Source organism: Rhinopithecus roxellana, chromosome 4 (genome assembly GCF_007565055.1).
Source record: "Rhinopithecus roxellana isolate Shanxi Qingling chromosome 4, ASM756505v1, whole genome shotgun sequence".
Classification (NCBI taxonomy): domain Eukaryota; kingdom Metazoa; phylum Chordata; class Mammalia; order Primates; family Cercopithecidae; genus Rhinopithecus; species Rhinopithecus roxellana.
Window position 1 is genome coordinate 138,389,388 of NC_044552.1, and position 23,217 is coordinate 138,412,604.

At 40.2% G+C, this 23,217-nt stretch overlaps 1 protein-coding gene across 7 annotated transcripts in view; it reads right to left on the bottom strand.

Moving 5' to 3' along the window:
- Nucleotides 1-12,177: 12,177 nt before the first annotated feature.
- Nucleotides 12,178-23,217, bottom strand: part of UBE3D (ubiquitin protein ligase E3D) — a 189,180-nt gene continuing 178,140 nt past the window's right edge. For 5 of the 7 annotated variants that reach the window (XM_030929445.1, XM_010358276.2, XM_030929441.1 and 2 more), the window contains one exon: nucleotides 16,231-16,804. In XM_030929445.1, the coding sequence (XP_030785305.1) occupies nucleotides 16,784-16,804 (21 nt within the window). In that variant the 3' untranslated portion in view covers nucleotides 16,231-16,783. Of the gene's footprint in view, nucleotides 14,430-16,230; nucleotides 16,805-21,668; nucleotides 21,726-23,217 lie in introns of those variants that run through there. The other 2 variants (XR_004056948.1, XM_030929442.1) reach the window with 2 other exon arrangements.

A 23,217-nucleotide genomic window follows, 5' to 3' on the forward strand; every position in this document is an offset into this window, starting at 1 on the left:
CATGTTCTCACTCATAGGTGGGAACTGAACAATGAGATCACTTGGACTCGGGAAGGGGAACATCACACACTGGGGCCTATCATGGGGAAGGGGGAGGGGGGAGGGATTGCATTGGGAGTTATACTTGATATAAATGATGAATTGATGGGTGCTGACGAGTTGATGGGTGCAGCACACCAACATGGCACAAGTATACATATGTAACAAACCTGCACGTTATGCACATGTATCCTAGAACTTAAAGTATAATAAAAAAATAAATAAAATAATAATAAAATAAAATAGCACTGAGTAATATTTATCATAAGATCTCTACGTTTTAAATCAAGAAGGCCAAAATTTAGAATGCACTTTTGACTACAACCAACCTAGCTAATCCACAGCTCTATAAACAGTAATTTCTTCTTATTGTCTACGTGTGTGTGTTATGTGAAGAAGCTCAAATCTTTGAAAACTCTATAGATTCAGTTTTCTAAGCTCTCTTAGTGTCTTTTGTAGTATTTAAGGTTTTAAATTTCTTTAAAAAGAGGAAGCATGGTTATTTGATCATTTCTTTGATAGTTGTGATATCTAAAGTATTTGCAGGTCTGTTTTTGCTGTCTCTTATTCTGTTGGTTCCTACCCTTAGGTCTTACTTCCTTAGTGTGCTTAGATATTTTTTGCTATAAGCTGCTCATTTTTTTTTTTCAGAAAATTTATGGTGAGATTTCTTTGAGGCCTAGGATAAAGGCATATTCCTTCAGAGAGGACTGGAATTTACTTCTGCAAGTGCTAGGAGGCACTACCACTTCAAGGCCAATTTAAACAAAATTTACAACCTGTGGTTTTACTGGACTGCAAATCTGGGTGGCTGGGTTGCAAATTTGTGTCAAGATTAGCTTGTGGTAATATCTCAGGGATAGCTTTCCCTCTTTCTGTCACTGCTGGGTGCCAAGGTAAATATCCTTGCACTCTCTTGGAGGAGGGTATGAGGTGAATTTTTTTCCAACTTACCCTTATACTTTGAGGTCCCAGTATTATGAGCAGACAGGTCTTCTATTACCCAAGAGCCATCTGCTCTTTGCTCTTGGCTCCTGGGAGAGCATCTCTAAGCCCTTGGAATGTACTGCCCAATATGAATGTCACTGTGTGCCTGAGAGCCTGGGCCACACCAACAGCCTAATGATGTAATTTCAAGTTGGGGCTGTGAGTCACATGGTATCAGCTTGAGCTCTAGAGGGGCTGGAGACTAAAGGTCAGTTTTAAGGCAGGCAGCCAGGTCTAAGTAATTGAGCCCCAATAAAATCTGGAAGCCATGGCTCAGTTGAGCGTCTCTAGTTGACAATACTCTGTACACATTGTTGCACATCCTTGCTGGGACAAGTTGGCACTGTCCATGACTCGGCTGGGAGGGGGCAATGGAAGCTCCATATGTGGATTCTGCCCCCTGTGTCTCTGGCATTTGGAGATTTTAATCTGTATCCTTCTGCTATAATAAATCATAGCTGTGAGTATAAAAGCTTTCAGTGAGTTATGTGAATCCTTCCAGCAAGTTTTCAAGTCTGTGGCTATCTTGGGGACCTCAAACTTATAATGGTGTCAGAAGTGAGGGTGGTCTTGGGGACTCCCCTACCTCTGCAGTTGTTTTCAGTAGAAAGTGGTTGCTTCAGAGGAAAAGTGGTCTCATTACCCAGCCAGTCACACAGAAATGGAAGAGTCTGTATTAGTTAGGAGATGCAACATTTTCCTGCCTTTAGCCTGTGTTCCATACCTATTTCACCTAAGTTGAGCAGTATGACTGAACTAATTTTAACTGAAATGTCAGAACAGGCTTTTATGAAATTCAGATGTAGTCAAGTATTGACTAGATAATTTCTCAATAAAACAAATTTTATCATGTGTATGCATCTATATATAAATGTAACAACATATACATTTATGGTTATATGTATGTGAATATACCTAACAAAATAGCACTGGATTGAGAGTCAACAGATGTGAATTACACATACAGTTCTGATCCTGCCACTTCCTAGCAGTTTTTTGGTGATTCACTTAAATTTTTTGAGTCTACCTCCTCATAAACCCAGTCACCTAGGTCAGGGGTTCTTAGTGGGGATGATTTTGCCTAACAGGGGCCATGTTGGAAACTGATGGGGCTACTTTTGGTTGTTGTAATATTTGAGAGTGCCATTGGCATTTGGGAGAAGCCAGGGATTCTAAATTTTCCACAATGCACAGCACAGCACTGACCATCAAAGAATTGTTCCACATCCCACACAAATACTGGATGTTTTGTCAGACATTCCTATAGGTGAGATGGCTTTTTATAATTATCTGAGCCCAGAATCTAACTCCATTTTATGCAGAAAAACGAAGTATGTGTTTTGCATGATTTTAATACACATGGAATTTTCCAGATTTACAACTACCATGTATTGAGGGGAGAGTTCACTTTGTTTGGTTTGGCACTTTCCCTGAGATGCCGCTAGGGTGAGTCACTGAGACCACCCACCTGTGTGAGTCTGCACGTGCAGCTGCACATGTGTGGTGTAGGCATAGCCTGCTACCCAGGTCTTCCAGTGTGGTCCTAAACTGAACATTCCCATATTAAAGTGCAGAGTATTTATTATAGATTACTTTCATTTCTCCTCTGTGTTGTTGGTAGTGCATTTTGTGTGCCTGTAGGTTATAATATCTGTGGAATTAATTTCAAAATAAACAACTTACTCCTCCCATCTAACTGAGGCTTTGTCCCCTTTGACTATCATCAGTTAGATATTTTTTTAGATCAATAGTACAATATGGTGAATATGGTTAATAATTGAGTACCATATAGTTCTTTTTTCTGTTTTTTTTTTTTTTTTTTTTTTTTTGAGATGGAATTTCACTCTGACGCCTAGGCTGGAGTGCAGTGGTGTGATCTCGGCTCACTGCAATCTCTGCCTCCTGGTTTCAAGTGATTTTCCTGCCTCAGCCTCCCGAATACCTGGGATTACATGTATGTGCCACCATGCCCAGCTAATAAATTTTGTACTTTTAGTAGAGACAGGGTTTCATCATGTTGGCCAGGTTGGCTTCAAATTCCTGACCTCAAGTGATCTGTCCACTTCGGCCTCTCAAAGTGCAGGGATTGCAAGTGTGAGCCACCATGCCTGGCTAATTTTTGTATTTTTATAGAGAAGAGGGTTTGCCATGTTGACCAGGCTGGTCTTGAACTCCTGACCTCATGTGATCTGCCCACCTCAGCCTCCCAAAGTGCTAGGATTACAGGCATGAGCCACCACACCTGGCTGAGTACTATATATTTCAGTGTCACTAAAACAATAAATTTCAAATTTTCTTATCACAAAAAGTATGAGTTGCTTGAGATGATGGATATATTATTTCACTTGATTTAATTATGGCATATTATATTTAAAAAATGACATCACTTTGCACCCTACAAATATATACAATTTGTCAATATATAATTTAAAAAATGATATCTATGGATTTTATTCTGTGTGACATCCTAGTATCCTGTCAGATTTGCCCCATGCCAATTGCATATACACAAGAAGAGTAGAAAATGATTTAGGATCCCCTTTTTATGAAAAAATATCCACATTGTTAAGAATATGCCAAAGTACATAACTCTGTAAACTTTCTTCCTGCTTTCACTTCAGTTAATTAGCCTAGTTTGGGCTTTGCACAGTAAAAAGCTCTGGGTATGTTTCTAAGCCACCCTGTCCCATGTGGCTTCATAACTATCTACTCCTTCAAGATATCAAGGATGTTATCAAGGATGATCTTCTGGTTCAGAGAAGGGGCCATTAAGGTCATTTTTGAAGTTAACCTCTACTCAGGACCAAGTGATTGTGTCTTCATTTCAGTAAAATGCATTTCAGTAGACTTACTACTAAGGAGTGAAATCACACTAATGAATAAGACCGGGTCCTTCATCATAAACATCTTGTAGTGTAATTGGGGAGAACGTCTTCAACCCAAAAGGCTATGACATAATACAGGGAATGTGAGGTATAAGCAAATGCTATGAGGGACCTGGGGGAGTAACTCATTCGACCTGAAAGAATGAGGAAAGGTTTTAAGAAGTGGGATGGGTTTGGGCAGACGTGTTTCAGGCAGGGGCACTTCATTAACAAGGTGTGAAGAGAATAGAAAGCATGAGGGAGGCCTCAGGGGATCCTGGCTAGCATGAACAGAAAGTTAACATCAGTGAGGAATTGTGGGCAAAAAGGCCAGAAAGATAGGTTAGGACCTGTCTTAGTCAGCTCAGGCTATTATAATAAAGCACCATGGACTCGGTAGCTTACAAACAATAGAAATTGATTTCTCACAGTTCTGGAGCCTGGAAGTCCAAAAGCAGGGCCCATCTTTGTTGGGCTCTGGTGCAGGTTCTTTCCTGGTTTGCAGACTGCTGACTTCTTGTTATGTCCTTACGTGAGGGAAAGGAGACAAGAGAGCTCACTGGAGTTTCTTCTATAAGGCCACTTATCTTATTTATAAGGGCTCTTCTGTCATGATTTACTTGCCTTCCAAAAGGCCCACCTCCTAATACCATCTCATTGAGGGTGCAGATTTCAATACATGAATTTTAATGGGACAGAAACATTCAGTCAATCGCAGGATTCAGCTGTGTAGGACCTTGAAAGCCAGGTTGTGAGGTCTAGAGAGAATCCTGCATGTACGAGGGAGCCGTGAAGTTTGGAGGAGAGTGACATGATCAGAGTCCTGATTTTGGAAAATTTTCTAGCCAGCAACTGCAGGATGCATTGGGGTTAGGAGGAGGTAGGGAGAAAGGGACTTTGGTAAGTTGGTAGTTGTGACAATGCCACCAGGTAGGAATATGAGGGTGGGAAGCAGAGAAGAAGCAATCAGACTAGAATAAGAGGGCAGAGAAAGACTCACAGAGGAGGAGGATTATGAGGAGGGGATGTATCTTGATTCCAAGGGTTCTGGCCTGGGTGCATGAGCATCTGGTGATGATGCCATAACCTGGACACCACCTCCAAGGGGAGGAAGAGATAATGAGCTCGGTTTTTAGATCAGTTGGATTTGAAGGGCAGATACTATGTTCATATGGAGATGTCCAGCACATTATTAGAAAAACAGGCTGAGTGCTCTACAGTTTCCAGAGTATGGATCACTTCTCTACTGCTTTTTCTTCCTCTGAAAAAAAGGCCCTCTTCTCTGTCCCAGCTGAAGGCTATGGATAGCACTGTGGTTAACAGTTCATGCAGAACCCAGTCATCCTAGAATCACATACTAGTTCTGCCTCTCTCTAAGTTGTATGACCTTAGGTGAGTTATCGGATTTCTCTAAGCCTCATCAGTTTCCTCACATATAAACTGGTGATAACAAAAGTATCTTCTGTATAATGTTCCCACAAATACATTAATTAATGCCAGTTAATACCTGGCATATTGGAAATGCCTAAACATATCAACTGTTATTAAGTCAAATTATTTACCATTCCACAAACACACCCAGAACGTTCCTTCCTCCTATCATTTGTCCCTGCTGCTGCTCTCCACTTACAACGCTCTCCAAAGGAACTGATTCCTACCATTCATCTTACTCTCTACACAAGATCCTGAAATCATACTTACTCTTGACTCTAGGAGCCAGCGTTTGAATTTGGAATTATTCATGAGATTGGAAAAGCTTGCACCCTCACTGTGATGATTAAAAAAGGCTTGACTGGCTTAGAAGGGGAAATCCAGTTTATCCTATTACAGAAAATACTCTCATGCTGTAGGGCTTTCCTAAAATCTTTTAACAGAGGGATCATATAGCAAAACACCTCACCAAAATAAAGGCTTTTTCGGAATATAAAAAAGGAGAAAATAAAAGTTTGGGAAACCCCAAACAAATGTGGTAATGTCTAATGTTTGCTACTGTTTTTTTGTGGATAGTTGAATACTTGGCACCTCTATTTTGGATTCCTCTTGGGCAGCGCTTTCCCAGGCTAAAAGTGCTAGCAGCCAGTTCTTCCCAGCTACCTTCCACCTATGCTTTGTTTTGGCAAGTGTAACTTGCCTGAGAGCTGCAGAATTGCTACTCTGCACAGAGCTGATGCCAGACTGGAAAAGACATTGTTCTCTGTAAAATTAAGATAAGAGATTTTGAAGCAGAAGGGCCAATCTGCTTCAAACTATGACTTCAACAATGTTTTTAAGTTATCTGAAACAGTAGCTCAATGTCATTCTTTGGGTTTCTACTTATTACAGTATCTTTCTTCTGTTTTAGAACAGTTCCTATAGCAATATAATGAAAATAACCTTTACTTTTTTTTTCAGCCACAAAGAGAGAACTATAAATTATTCCCCACCCTAGTTTCCTTTCATCACATACAAAAGCCAGTGCTTGCTCTGCCCCAATAAATCAAAGCTTCAAAAAGGGCAAGGCAGCTAATCAGAGAACACAGCTTCTACTAACTAGACAATAAATTTCTGTGTCTGTCATCTTTGGAATTAATAAGAGATAAAGGGCCACTTTATACAAAGTTTCCAAACCAGGTCAAGAAAGAGTCAGGACATAGAATGGACTCGTAAACCTGGTCATTATATTCATCTATGACCATTTAATCTAATAAGAAGTGAAGGTTCATCTGTATTTTACACATGAGCAAATGTCTTCAATACATTTCCAACAGGACAAAATACTTAGTCGTTTTATTTTTGAAAAGTATATTTTCAAAACAGAAATAAATGTTTTTAGTCTGGGAGGAATAAGGAAAATGTCTCTTAGAGGAAGTGATATTGGAAATAAACCTTAAAGGAAATAGAACCTTTTAACAGCCAGAGAGATTCATATTTTGTAAGAATGGATTAACTCAAATCAGTCATACCCTATTGACCCAACTTTTCTAGTTTTCCAATATGAATGTCCCCAATAGAGTAATTAATGAAGCCAACATTCACCGAATTCATTCTCTACATTAGGCATCATGCTAAGCACAGGATTAAGAAGATGAATAAAACACTGGACCTGCCCTCAGAGAGTGACCGTCCTTCAAGAAGTTTAACTGTTCCTTAATTCTATTACATAAAATAAAACACAAGAATCATTATAAATTGATTCCCAAGTTTAGTTGGAATCTCCACGTGAAAGTTTTGTTCCACAGCAGTTTTCTCAGTAAAATAAAATTGAATAATCTAAGACACAGAGAAGACAGCTTTCCCAGGTTAGAAAGGAGTTGCAAAAATCAACTCAATCTAACATAGCCATAGTCACAAACTTAAAGTTGGTAATTCTACATAACTGCTTTAAAACTAAAAGAGAACAAGAATGGTCAAAGCTTGTGTTACAGCACTTCTATAAAGGTAGAACAGGCAAAAAATAATAACTAAATTTTAGTCCCAGGTTGAACCCAAATAGTACTAATACCTGAGATTTCTGCCCTGAATCTATTTACATGCAGGACCAAGAGAACGTCTGGAAGAACCTCATTTTGGAAGAAGAGATAATTCTGCACTTCCGTTTGGTTCAAAAATGGTGTTTTAGTGTTAGATTATATGGTACTCAAAATTTGTTTTCAAGTCTAGCCCCTGGGCTGGGATAATTTCAAATTTTAAAACATTAAAAAGAGCAACTTTCACTAAGAAACTATAATTACAGACCCTGGGGTGCAGGGCAACACCTGTTTTGGGATCTGTGTCACAAAGTACAACACATGGTGGAGAGGATCAACCTTCTCCTTCGGTCTATACCCTACCCAGTGTAACTTTGGCTTATTGAAGTTTCCAAGACTGTTTCACTCCTTTGCTTCATTGGAGGCTCCCAGGTAGTAGAGGTACCTACACCTCATATGGGGCAGCAGTGAAGATCATCAGCACCAAATGATGCTAGAGAAAAAAAGGAATAAAGTGGCAGATGCCATGAGGTAAATGATGCATATGGGCACCCCAGAGGGCACCCTAGACATAATTAGAGAGTATTTTACAGGGAGCGGCAGGACTTTCAACAGTGAATTAGGATAAGAATCAGATAAATAGGGTTTATTCCTGCTCATCTCACCTCATTGTCTACTCCCCTATGTTCGGCTCCATACACACAGGTTACTCAAATATTAGACCCTAATTCATTTCAAGAATGTGTTGAATTATTATTTTAATAGAAATAAAAGTGCTCACTCATCTGAAATTTAGTAGCATAGTCAACAACTTCTTTCCCATCGTGGTATTTCAGGAGGAACACTGAAATTTTACACTGGGGTGATCCCACAGCATAATTCTGAGAAGGAAAATGCATGGGGAAATACGAATAGAAGGGAGTCAGACTGGTTCACCAGGGAAGATCCTTTGCCTTGTTCTCCTGAGAACCAGTGACACTGAACAAAAAGATTCCTGGTACTTTTGGAAATTATATAAAAAGTAAATTGAACTTCAGTCCAGAGGGCATCCCTGTAGGATGCCTGGTCAGAAACTTCTGGGCTGGATTCCTTTCCTCACTTAAAGATTTTTGCAAAAGCTTTTTTGCTTGCAAGAGAAGATTCTGAAAAAGATCTTATTTTAAAATATCTGTATGAAAATGCTTAGAATGGGTTGTCATGTCCCTTGTTAGAGCAAAGCTGACTGGAGATGGAAAACTATGTATTCCATTGTACCTTTAGTGGCCTTCACAAATAATTAAAAGTAGAATAGGGAAAAAAAGCACTGACAAAGCTATTTGGTCAAGACATTTTTTGAGTTTTTTTGGAATTGGGAAACCTTTTCTTGTTTTGCAACAAAAGATCTTTTCTTCTTCTCCTCAACCTACCTTGTGTTCTGCAACCAGATTGGTTTTTCTAGTGCATCACTTTTATGTTATTCTCCTGCTTAAAACTTCAGAAAATCAATTCCACAGGGGATGACAAGGGGGGGTGGCAGAGCAGCAAATTCATAGAATAATCACTGTATCTAAAATGTATTGCACACTGTGTGCCAGGTGCTGTTCTAAACATTATGCATGTATTAACCCATTTAATGCTCAAATAACCCCTATGAGAAAAATGCTATTTTTTTTTTTACCCCATTTTAAAGATGAGCTTAAAGAACTTGCTCAAGATTGCACGGGTGGCATTTCAACCCAGGCAAGCGGATTCTAGAACCCTCTCACTCTTAACTACTGCATCTACATTTTAGAGCTCAAAAAGCCCTCAAGGGTACAAAAAATATATATTTTCTGTTCATGTTGTGCTTGAGCACTCAGAAGTCAGAAGGAAGGGGAGTGTTCTCCAACTTCATGATGACATTCAAAGCTTCCCACAATCTAACAAGAACTCTTTCCTGTCTTATTCACAGTCCAATCTCAAGTCCTCCAATCTAGCCAAATGTTCTTACTATTTCAAAGTTTCATTCTTCCAGAGTGTCTCATTCTTCCCATCTTTCTAAATCTTAATCATCACTTAAGTCCCACATAAAATCTTGCCTCATGCAGACAAGGATGCCTTCTCTGTCCATTGGGAGGGCCCTCTTTGTACTCCACAACCGCTGAGGTCCACACCAACAGTTTGATATCATCACTCACTGCTTTGCCGGTTTCTCTTGTGTGTTTTTTCTCACCTCCATTCTTACTTTTACTTTCATACAAAGCAATCTCTAATGACAGTACTCATTTCAGGAACACTTTATGTCTGTGTAAGGAATACAACCACTGTGGCACAACCACAGGTGGTAGCCTTTGCTTACATAGGGCAGCGGTCCTCAACCTTTTTGGTACCAGGGACTGGTTTTGTTCCATGGACCTGTGGTGGAGGGGGATGAAACTGTTCCACCTCAGATCACCAGCCATTGGTTAGGTTCTCATAAGGAGCACGCAACCTAGATCCCTCTCATGTGCAGTTCAGAACAAGGTTCACCTCCTACAGGAATCTAATGCCACCTGATCTGCCAGGATATGGAACTCAGGCAGTAACACTTCCTCACCCTCTACTCACCTCCTGTTGTGTAGCCTGGTTTCTAATAGGCCACAAGCTGGTACTGGTCCATAGCCCGGGGGCTGGAGACCCCTGATGTAGAGAACATCCTTGGCTTGATGGAATAAAGGGAAACAAATAAACACAAGCATTGAAACTGGCTCTTCTAAAATTGCCAGGAGCAATTGTCATGGGGTTGGAAAGATACGTAGGAAATGTATTTTCTTTATCAAGTTCACTCTGTTTCCTCTAGTGACTTTTAACACACACATTTCTAACTTACTGGTGATTTCAGTAGAAATTTTAAAAATATATTTCAACTTCATTTTCTTGTGATATCAACAATAAATATCTCTTGCCTGTGCTAGACAAAGTGTCTGCGCTTGGTCACTATTTCGTTTCTTCTTGACATCATCACTTTTCAGATAGTATTGAATTGAAATGTGGAATTTTATTTCAATTCTTTTGTTACACTATGCACCTTATTTCAATAATTTTTTAACATTGGCATTAAACAGAGTATGTATAATCAAGTGAACAATTCAGAGAAATTATAGTGCCCTATATTGGGTTTATTATTTAAAAACTTGTATTTGAGCCTGGTGTGGTGGCTCATGCCTGTAATCTCAGCACTTTGGGAGGCTAAGGTGGGCAGATCACTTGAGATCAGCCTGACCAACATGGTGAAACCCAGTCTCTACTAAAAATACCAAAAAAAAAAAAAAAAAAGCTGGGTGTTGTGGCAGGTGTCTGTAGTCCCAGCTACTTGGGAGGCTGAGGCAGGAGAATCACTTAAACTCAGGAGGCAGAGGCTACAGTGAGCTGAGATCGTGCTACTACTACTGTACTCCAGCCTGGGCCACAGAGAGAGACTCTGTCTCAAACAAACAAACAAACAAACACAAACAAACAAACAAACAAAAAACCCTGTATTGGAGGAGACAGTATTTTTTTTTTTTTTTTTTCTTCAGAAAGAATAGTGGGCTGGGTGCGGTGGCTCACACCTATAATCCCAGCAGTTTGGGAGGCCGAGGCAGGTGGATCACTTGTGGTCAGGAGTTCGAGACCAGCCTAGCCAACATGGTGAAATCCCATCTCTACTAAAAATACAAAAATTAGCCAGACGTGGTGGTGCACACCTGCAATCCCAGCTACTCAGGAGGCTGAGGCAAGAGAATCCCTTGAACCCAGGAGATGGAGGTTGCAATGAGCCAATATGGCGCCACTGCACTCCATCCTGGGCAACACAGCGATACTCCATCTCGAAGAAAAGAAAAGAATATTGGATGGTATACTTTCTGAGTCCAATATGTACTACTATGGAACTTAAAACTAATGATGACTAATTTTGATACTTATATCACCATCCTATGAAGATAAAGTTTCAAGTGAAGGGGTCACACAGTGATCAACCCGAGTGTGGGGTCAGGGAAGGGAGCACAGAGTGATCAAGGCTGGCATTTCTGGTTCTTCTTCCTAGAAATGGTATTGCCTAGGAAGAGAGGAAGAGAGTGTGGGAAATGTAAGGGGAGGTACAGGTCAGCGAGATCATTTTCACAAAGACTGGTTCCCTTCACTGGTTTCCAGTGAAAAAAGAGAGAAGATTCCATTATTTTTGTGGGCACTTATAAAGCGCTTTGTTTTTACAATTTCTTTCTTTCTTTCTTTTTTTTTTTGAGGCGGAGTCTCGCTCTGTCGCCCGGGCTGGAGTGCAGTGGCCAGATCTCAGCTCACTGCAAGCTCCGCCTCCCGGGTTTACGCCATTCTTCTGCCTCAGCCTCCCGAGTAGCTGGGACTACAGGCGCCCGCCACCTCGCCCGGCTAGTTTTTGTATTTTTAGTAGAGACGGGGTTTCACCGTGTTAGCCAGGATGGTCTCGATCTCCTGACCTCGTGATCCGCCCGTCTCGGCCTCCCAAAGTGCTGGGATTACAGGCTTGAGCCACCGCGCTCGGCCTACAATTTCTTTCCCAATCTGCGGAAAGCCTGCCATGTCCTTTTTAGGCTGAGAAGGGTACTGGGCAAAGGGTGACAAGCCCTGATTTCCTCGAGTCTAGGAAGAGTTCAGCCAGAACCTCCATATAGGCAATCTACTGCTGCTACTGCTTGAAAGTAAGTTAACCACTTATGATGTTCATGATTTAGGTTATTTTTTAAAAAAAAGCAGATTTATTGAAATTTGCAACCAAAACACAAATAGAGTGCATACAAATTATGACAATAAAAATCATTTTCACCTTTTTTCTAAAACAATAAAATAGAAAATAGTTTGAATCTATGAAATGTTAAAAAGGGATCAAAAAACAATATTGAAATATTTATAGAAAGAAACTAATCAGGCTGTGTAGAACAGGGGAGAAAGGTGAATAAAGAAAATGTAGTCATCTGGTTAGCAGTTGTCATTCTGACCAGAAAGGCTGCCAAAGATCCCAGGAAGGCTACTAAAAGACACAACTAGGACACAAATCCTGCACTCTGCTTATTGTACCTTGTAACCAAAGGATCCTAGAATAAGTGTGGCCTTGAAAATGGGTTTCATAATTTATATGTAATGGGATTGAGAACAAATTGGTTTAGTTTATTCCAGAATGAAAATAGGGACATATTTTTAAAAGAATGGTAGTACGGTTTAGATGCTTTTTAAAATGTTATTTTGAACAATTATGTGTTTGCCATTCTTCTTAAAACTGGGAGGATTTACCTCTTATGACTGATTTCCATTAACTCCCTCTTACTTTTTCTCCCAGATTAAGTTTTGATGATGAGCTCTGATTCAGTAGATGAAATCTCAAATGTATCTTACAATGTAAAATGTATCATAAAAGGTAAAACGTACTTAAAATGTAAAAGCATCTTAAAATGCAAACCAAGAGAAATGGTTACATTAAATCATATTGAGTGTTCTTGCATATTTAAGATTTAAGAATGTGTAGAACTCTTATAATAAGCATCTAGTGGGACACACTCCTCTGATGGGTAACGTGAATGGTGATTCTTCTCTAACTATAGACTAAGACATACCAATCATTCCTATGTTCTTGAATAACAATGAAATGCAGATCTCAATTAATCTTTGTTATACATTAGGCGCAAAAACAAATGTACAGGAACAGCAACTAGGTTGGCTTTATCTATCATGCGAAAGGAAAACTATTTAATACTGTCAGCACTTTTTTCAACAGTGGCTACTGGGCAGACTTAATTACCAAAATGCCTGCACAAGGCCAGTTACATCAGCATGTCTGGGTCTAATAAGGTTCTCTTTTCTGGTATCTATGGAATCAAACATGCTTTGCTAATATTGGTGGATCCTTGTTTAGTCAAGCTACTTTTGGCAAAATGATGCAATGCTGCAGTTTGTATGTGATCTGTTGGCCTTTAACAATGCAGCTCTTGATGGAATTGGATTATTTTAACCATATATGGTACCAACAGTATACATACACTTTAAGCTCAATTGAGCCATCCCTATCTGAAATAGCACCTAATCTTTCTTAACCCATCTTTGTCTTACTGTGCTTTGTAAAAATTATATATAATAATTTTATGATAAAACATAGTACTTCTTTTTTGTCTGCTTCCTCCATGAGAATGTAAGCTTCATGAGGGCAAGGTCTTTGTCTTATTGTTTCCATCTGCAGTACCCGTAACTATCCTTGAAATGTAGTAGATGTTCTAAAAGTCCTCACTGAATGAAGAAACCTATATAGGTTTGTCAAAATGAGTGGCTGACAGAAGTTTTCAACAGGGTCTATCCACTGTAATTTTACTGTAACTTTATACTACATAAGAACAAGTTCACAGAACCACTTGTTTACAGCAGATTTTAGAGACACAAAAAAAGGACTAGAAATTTGGTGTTTTACTAAGAGTTCCTTGGTAACCAATTAATAGCATGTCTGCATTCTGTGGTATCCTTATCTAAGAATGCTACTGAATGGATTGTGGAATTATACTCACAAGACACAGGAGGCTAATGTGGAACGACTTCCAAGGGTCAACATTAATTTTGTACAGCCTGCTTCAATTGTCTAGCCCTCCCAGCATGGTTTAAAATGAAATTTAAATGTCTTTAATGCTATCCCTGTGTCTCTTTGTTTCTGTGCATGTATCTCATACACACCAATTCACCCACCCGGAGCAACAAAAAGATAGAAAGGATCATTTCCCTTTCCCTTCATGCCCTATAGCCCCAAAGTAGACTCTCACAGGTATGGATATGTTACCCCTCAGGCCTACTCAGTGACTAGATGTGAATAATGCACTTTGAGCACTGGCTCAGCTCTGCTGGCCCTCCCTTCCCAACTGTGGAAGATCCAATGGAGACCTGTTGAGCTTGGGAACTTCACCATGACAAGATTTATGTGATTCATGACAGATGCCATTTAAAGCACAGTAACTACAGTGTCGCCAGAAACCTGCTCTTTGTGTGCACGTGTGTGTAGCATGACCTCCTCTTACCTCTGTCCCTCAGAGCTTCTCATGGTCATGGTCATTCCACTTCCACTCCCCACACTGTGTCATCAGAAAGAAAGCTGTCTTGGTTCCTCCTAAGGCCCAAGGAAGAGGTGAGATGAGGGTATCTCACTACATTTGACTCAACTTGACTTTCTTAGGGAAGCAAGTTTAGTAAATTAGAATATTCTTCTAGTTGGGTTTTTTTGAGCAGTACAGAGTTATCTGTGCAATCACAAGCACCTTTAGGATCTAAATCATAAACATACATTAGTATGGTAGTATGGCCATTGCGTTTTTCCAGAGGGAGAAAAACTATCTCAGAAGAAAATTCTTTTTTATGCACAGGCCGAACGAACTCTGCTTCATCTAAGTTATTCCAATTTCCAACATTAGACCAATACAAGCTGAACTATAAGAAACAGTCATGCATAAAGGCATTCACCACTAATGTATTCATTTGTGAAAAAAAAAGGTATACTAAGCTCAGGCTACATGCCAGAAAAAGATTCAGATTTTGTAATAATCTGTCATGGGCAATACACAATTCTATAGACAGTCACCAAATCTTGTTTCTTAGGCCATATCTTCTACAGCAGTGGCTCTCAGCTGGAGTTAATTTTGTCAATCACAACAATACAGACATTTTTGGTCAACACAACTTGAGTGGAGGAGGGGGCTGTGCTAATGTAATCTAGTGGATAGAGGTCAGGGATGTTGCTAAACATCCTTCAATGCAGAGAGCAGTGTCCAACAAAAAGAATTATCTAGACCAAAATGTAAACAGTGTTGAGGCTGAGGAACCCTGCTGTATACTGACAGATACGAATCTAAGGCATGGAAAGTCAGCGTGATGTTTAGGAGTCTAGTAGCTTAAGTGAAGCCAAACTAATTATCTTCTGTGGCTGTGAGTCTTGGATGTATCACTAAGAACTTCAATGTTTCAAACTGTGCTCAATAAAATGACCCTGCAGGATCAACAGTTGGGTATTATTCCTATGTCAGTCTACAAGTTACAGAATTAGGAACGCCATACCACTGCTCTGCCAGTGAGACAAATGTTTTGGTTGTACTACCAGGAAGAAATCATGAAAAGTTCACCCAATCATAAAACACCAAGTGACACTTGTGTTAAGAATGTTAGAGGCCGGGCATGGTGGCTCATGCCTGTAATCCCAGCACTTTAGAAGACCGAGGTGGGTGGATCACCTGAGGTCAGGAGTTCAAGACCAGCCTCTGGTGACTGGTAGAGAGGGCGAAACCCCGTCTTTACTAAAAATACAAAAAATTAGCCATGCATGATGGCGGGTGCCTGTAATCCCAGCTACTCGGGAGCCTGTGGCAGGCAAATCACTTGAACCCCAGAGGTGGAGGCTGCAGTGAGCCGAGATCACACCATTGCATGCCAGCTGGGCAAAGAGAGCCAAACTCCATCTCAAAAAAAAAAAAAAAAAAAATGTTAGAACACTTGCAGATAGAAAATTCAGGGTTTTTGAGGCAAGATGTATTAGGTGGTCTGTGGGGATTAATGCCAATTGAGCAGCAAGGATATCTGCAAATCCAGAGACTGTTCTCCTGATCATGGAGCAGGAAAGGAGGATGTCAGAGAGAGAAGGATCAGATCTTGGGCAGAGGAGATGGACCTGCCTGGCTCCAGTTCCAGCTTTGATCCTAGCTGTGTGATTCTAGGCAAGTTTCAAACGTTCTTTGTGAAATTAGGAGCTAGCCTGTACTCTGTGGGATTCCCTGTAGCTCTATCATTCTCACTCAAAGTTTTCCTCACCACTTGTGCTGGTACACAAAGAATAGAACAACTCTGTAACAGGATGCTAGTGCGGTGTATTTATTAATTTGCAATAGTGTATGGTAAAGGAAATAACAAAAGAAACATGCAGATTTGCATAAATGGGAAATCCTTTGATTTGATAATCATTCATTCAACAAACATCTACTGAGCATCTCCTCTGAATAAAGTATTAAATGTTTTCTATTTTTCTTTTTTAAAATTTGTTTTAAATGATCCTAAGAAATGCTTTAAAAGTTTATTTCCTAGGATTTATAGCAGTTAACATTCAGTTCCACCAATAAAATTCCTCACTGGATTCCACACAGGACAATGGGTCTCCATTAGCTAATAACCTTCCAGGTGGTGCTGACACAGCACATATGTGAATATTCCTCTCTGCGGGAAATAGAGATGTAACTTCTATACTTGCCTCAACCTGCTACTATGACTTTCTTCACAGTCCTGGGTTTTCAAAGATCTAAAGTTAACTCTTCTCTTAGAGAATATATGCAAACAAGTAAACTTAAAACCTTAATGCAGTACTCTTATCCCATAGCTCTGGTTCTTTTCTTTGTAACTGATGCCTCCTGAGCTGACTGCTGGCCTCAGTGTGCTCCTGCTTGAGAGCTGTCTGCCAGGGGAGGAGAATGTCCAGCTTCATAGTTACATCTTCAAAAAGGCCACCTGGAGAAGGAAGAAAAACCCACAGTGCTTTACTTCTATAATATGAGAAAATGGCTGCATGTACATTAAATCAGAATCAGGTAAGTCTGGTCAATAAGAACATACATTTATTTAAACAGAAAAATGACTCTTAGTGGATCTAGACATTGTATTTTACAGCAGGAGCCAATTAGTCCTTTTTTTTAATGAACCATATAGTAGTTAAGATGATTCACATGCATTTTAAAGGAGAAAAAGAGTTTTAATTGAAACTAAAGTTATATTGCCATGAAGTAATCCAGTCCTCGTTCCCATTGGTTCACAACTATTGTTTTGGACCTTCCATATTTAGAATTCTGAGTCTCATTCCTGGGCGATTCCAGGTCCTCATCCCTATAGGTAATGATACCAGTCTCTCCTAGGTCATGGTGATACTTTCACTTATATTGGTTGGTCAGCAGCAATTCATCTTAAAACCTAGAGTTAAAAAAACTAATTCACACAGTCTTATGTACAAAATATTTTCAGACTATGTAATGAGGCCTAGATCAAATGTATCTAATTTCCCAATAGTTTTGAAAACAGAAACAAACATAACAAAGTCAATTATAAATGTTTAGAAAGGTTTAGTTCAGGGGTGACAATACATTGGGAACTGTGCCAGCATGAGGAAGAGAGTCAAGTATAGAGCAGAGATAGATCATGAAGTATGGGAGGCTTGGGAAGCTCGTATTAGGTGTGAGCAAGAGAAGTAAAAACATTCTACTCTTGGGGAAGTATGGGACATCTGTCAATAGCATCAGGAAAGTTTGTCCTTAAATCCCCGAATGCAGTAAAAAGAGGTATGTATTTAACTATCTCTGTTAAAAGAAAAGGAAAAGGGAGGGTCACACAGGGCAGAAAGTATCTGCTTTATGCTGAGTAATTCAGAAGGATGTTACCCTTCGTACGGTGCTGGTGAGAAAGGCACCTGCTGAGTTTCCGTATCAACTTCCTGCTGAGTTTCTCTATCAAGAGAACACCAAATTGGAAGGAGCAGCAAAGAGGAAAGGTTGATTCTTAAACAAAATGTAAACATGGACAACTGATGCAAACCTCAAGAGCTTACTGTGAAGCTCAAATGAGATCACTGTTAGTTCAAGCTGCACCATTTGGTAAGCCCCGCCACCATTTCACTGACCCTGGTCAAAGTAAAACATTCCATGGGGGTTCAGACCATGAGAAACATCCTGCCCAACCACCTGACTTTCTTATCATACCCTGCCAGGCAAAGGCCCAACGGAAGGAACATCTCTATCATATCTTGCTGGACAAAGGCCCAAAGAACATCTATGACATCCCACTGGAAAAAGGGCCAAACCACCTGATCATAGGAACATCTTATCAATATCCTGCCGGGCAGCAAGCCATACTGCCCAGACCCCTCCCGCCCATACCTATAAATACCCCAGCCTGTAAGCAGCGGTGAGCTCTAGCTGGCATTCAGCTGGCCCCCCACCTCTGCAGGTCTGTGCTGGACATAAAACCTGCGTTGCTGTAGAGCTGCCAACTCTCTCTGTCTTTAACACTCACCTTCCCTTCAAATCTAATAATAATGATTAGGAAAATCCATGCGTTTCCCGTCTCTCAGCTGACAAGAGATATTAGAAGTCTGTGAATATAACAGATGAGAAAAGAGGCCAGTAGAGCCTGTTATGATAAACAGGGGAAGGAAGAGCAGAGGTCATTGAGTTTGACTTAGGGCTCACTGTGGGCAGCATCCCTGGCAGGCAACATTCTGCTTCTACATAGTTTACAGGGACAGGAAGCTCACAACCGTACAAAGAAGACAATGACGCTGCTTATATTCAGACAGAAAGACAATGGAAGAAACCATTTATCTCCTTTTTAATTCTGAAAATTGCTACGTCATGGAGTATTCCAACCAGGAAATACTTAGCATAAGGATAACACTGATAAATGACATTACGAAAATGGTTAAGAGTCCGGGCACAGTGGCTCAAGTGGCCTGTAATCCCAGCACTTTGGGAGTCCAAGGCAGGCAGATGGCTTGAGGTTAGGAGTTTGAGAACAGCATGCCAATAAGGTAAAACCCTGTCTCTATTAAAAATACAAAAATTAGCCAGGCATGGTGGCAGGTACCTGTAATCCCTGCTACTCGGGAGGCTGAGGCATGAGAGTCACTTGAACCCATGTGGCAGGGGTTGCAGTGAGCCAAGATCACACTACTGCACTCTAGCCTGGCTGACAGAGGGAAAGTCCGTCTCAAAAAAGAAGAAAAAAAAGAAAATGGTTAAGAATTTTAGCTATACAGAATAGTATACTATACAGAATAGTATACAGAATAGTATAATAGCTATACAGAATAGAAAGTTGAAAATCAAGATTTTCAACTTGAGGTGATTTTGTGTACTGAGGGGCGTCTGGCAGTATCTGGAGACATTTTCGGTTATCAATATAACTGGGAGGGGATGCTACTAGCATCCAGTGGACAGAGGCCAGGGACGTTCTCCTACAATGTAGAGAGCCCCTATAACAAAGAATTATCAGCCAGCCCCGTTCAGCCTTTCCTCATCCACAAAATGGGAATTCTAACAGGATGTACATGAAATTTGTAAAATACCTTATTAAGCCTACTTTGATTTTTTTCATTCACAGCACAGTCCTATGGTTTAGTAAAGCAGGCATTTGAAACTTTGTTTTACACATGAAGAAACAGAAGCTCAGAAAACGTATGAAACTTGCTCAGGTAGCAAAGCTGTTAAGTGACATGGTAGGCTTAGAAAGAAATTGATTTCTAATCTGTGCTTTTCCCACTATAACTTTAGAGATGAATGACAAAACTACAGAGGCTTAGAGACTTCCAATCTTTGGTATTGCCTCAACTATCAAAAGGTTTCTTTTGCATGCCTGTGAATATGAACTCGAGATGAGGAACAACTACAAAAGAGGCTGAGCTGATTAAATTAAATAACGCAAAATGGACCCTCCCAGTGAAAAAGAAAAAGTTTAAAATTTGGCTTAATGTTTTTTTTCATCTAGTTTTTATAGTTTCATTTGCTGAGCACATTATGTATTTTTAAAGACTCAACATGAAACTGCAGCCATTCTTGGGAACAGGTACTGTACAATGCATTTTATTCCTTATATTTAAAACACTGTGAGTTAACATATTTCAAATGCTGATTTTGTGTTCCCTACCATTTATCCATGACAGGAAAAATTACTTCCCCTAACTGCCATTTATTTTAAGAGAGGATAATTTTATTTTGTTCCACTACACTGAGAAAGATCTCTATATTTCATCTTTTTAGTTTTATTCCCCAAAGTAAAGTTTTAAAGCTTCTCAGTGCATATGACTATAGCTGCAGCTTAAAGCTCTGTTGGTTGTTACATTTCTGGAATATAGTTACAAAGTCTAAATAATTATTTTAAAAAACAAAAGACAACCCTTTCCTGTTGGTTATAAGATTTGACTTAGTTCTGTATACCTGAATAGTTACACTTGGAAATGGAGAGAGGGAGAGGATGTTAAGATGTCTAACAAGGATGTCTCTGCTTTGAGTAATCATCTAAAAACAATCTTCTTAAACCACAATAAACATGGCCAGGTTGATGTATTGAGAGGTGACAACATGCTAGCAGCCCTCGCTCTCGGCGCCTCCTCGGCCTCGGCATCCACTCTGGCAGCACTCGAGGAGCCCTTCAGCGAGACCAAGAACCCACCAATTCCGGACACAGTATCATTGACCAAATGTAAGTTTGGGATGCATTAATACCTTTGTGTTACACGTTAAACATTTTTTAATGTTATTTTACCCTAGATAAATTTATATTAACTGATTTCTCAACATTGACTTAGAATTTCTTGTCCTCTTTCTCGTTTTTTTTTTTTTCTTTTTTTCTTTTTTTGAGAGGGAGTCTTGCTCTGTTGTCCAGGCTGCAGTGCAGTGGCCCCATCTTGGCTCACAGCAACCTCCGCCTCCTGGGTTCAAGCAATTTTCCTGCCTCAGCCTCCTGAGTAGCTGGGATTACATGCGCACGCCACCACACCGGATAATTTTTGTATTTTTAGTAGAGACGGGGTTTCACCATGTTGGTCAGGCTGGTCTTGAACTCCTGACCTCGTGATCCACCCGCCTCAGCCTCCCAAAGCGCTGGGATTACAGGCGTGAGCCACTCTGCCTGGCCTTAGAATTTCAATCACTAAAAAAATATATCATCAAGGCTGGCTACATAGAAAGGCTTTAGAAAGGACTCTTTAAGTAGACAGACAAAAATGTTCCTTTTAAAAAGGACATTGTTGACTTAAAAAAAAATAAAACTTTCCTTTAGATATATATTTTTGTCCAGTGCATGTTCAAAATTACGATCTGAAACAGGCTGTTTTTATAGTGGAAAAGGAAAAGGACAAGGACAGCTTATGCCCTTATATTATAAAATCCAGTTTCTTGGCCAGGCGCTGTGGCTAACACCTGTAAATCCCAGCACTTCGGGAGGCTGAGGTGGGTGGATCACTTGAGGTCAGGAGTTTGAGACCAGCCTGGCCAACATGGCGAAACCCCCTCTCTACTAAAAACACAAAAATTAGCTGGGTACGGTGGTGGGTGCCTGTAATCCCAGTTACTTGGGAGGCTAAGGCAGGAGAATCGCTTGGATCCAGGAGGCAGAGGTTGCAGTGAGCTGAGATCCCACCACTGAACTCCACAACCTGGGTGACAGAGCGAGACTCCATCTCAAAAATAAATAAACACATTAATTAATTAAAATAAAATCTAGTTTCCAAGATCCAAATTTTCTATACAAAACATACAATATAAATGTAAAAACAATGCTTGCTTATTGGCTCTGAGCCTCTTCCCCTGGCTGGTAAGGAATGACTTACAGGAAATCTTGGAGCTCAGATCCAGTGCCCCCTCCACCACATCTAGTTGCAACAGTTCTAAAGGCAAAAGATACTCTGGTTAAAATGGAAAGAACACTAGCCTATAATTTGAGTTCTGGATCTCCTCTGTGGACCCGTCACGGAATCGGTTTGGTTTCACTTTCCTCAGTTCTAAAATGAAAATAACAAGTTCTACCTCACAAGGTTTTTCTGGGAATCTATGATGGAAAGGATGTGATATTTTGTAAACTGAAAAGCACTGCACAGATGACAGATACTCCAGTGGAGATCTGGTGTGACTGATGGGCCTGTGGGCATTTTAGAGCTTAATGGTAGGTTACAAACAGGAAGAGACAAAGGTCTTAAAGAAATAATTTATTCAAAATGAAAGAGCCAGTAACAAGTAGCTCTAACAGACTTGTATTTCTTGTGGTGAATGGCATACTCTGACATTAAAATGGCATATAAGAAAAAAAAATATGTACGTTCCCATCTATTATTAGTTCTCACTGTGCACCCTTGCTACAAACTGTGCTAAACACTTGATATAGCTTGGATGTCTGTCTCCTCTACATCTCATGTTGAAATGTAATTTTTCAGTGTTAGAGGTGGGGCCTGATGGGAGGTGTTTGGGTCCTGGAGATGGATCCCTCATGAATGGCTTGGTGCCATCCTCTTGGTGATGAGTGAGTTCCCACTCTTCCAGTCCGCATGAGATCTGGCTGTTTAAAGGAGCCTGGCTCCTCTTCCTCCATCTCTTGCTGCCTCTCTCACCATGTGACATGCTGGTTCCTTTTTCCTTCCACCATGACTGGAAGCTCCCTGAGGTCTCACCAGAGGCCAAGCAGATGCTGATGCCATGCTTGCACAGCCTGCAGAACCCGAGCCATACAAACCTTTTTTCTTTCTTTCTTTTTTTTTTTTGAGATGGAGTCTCACTTTGTTGCCCGGGCTGGAGTGCAGTGGCACGATCTCAGCCCACTGCTATCTCCGCCTCCTGGGTTCAAGTGATTCTCCTGCCTCAACCTCCCCAGTAGCTGGGATTACAGGTGCCTGCCATGATGCCCAGCTAATTTTTTGTATTTTTGGTAGAGATGAGATTTCACCATGTTAGCCAGGCTGGTCTTGAACTCCTGACCTCGTGATTTGCCTGCCTCAGCCTCCCAAAGTGCTGGGACTACAGATGTGAGCCACTGTGCTCAGCGCCTCTTTTCTTTATAAATTACCAGTCTTAGGTATTCCTTTATAGCAATGCAAATAAACTAATACAACACTTTTCTTAAAAAATAAATAAATAAATGTAAAAACAAAAATAAAATTAAAAACTACAACCTATTCTAGCATCTAGCAAATATACTTGATGTCTTAAAATAATACTGGGATTAGGTAGTTTTTACTAACTCACTAATTTGGCATTAATCGTACCCATGTTGACGATACCCTAGACTCAACTTTTTGTGTTGGATAAATACTGTAAGATATTCCTCTCAAAAGAAACTGTTATCAGAGTGAACAGGCAACCTACAGAGTGGGAGAAAATTTTTGCAAT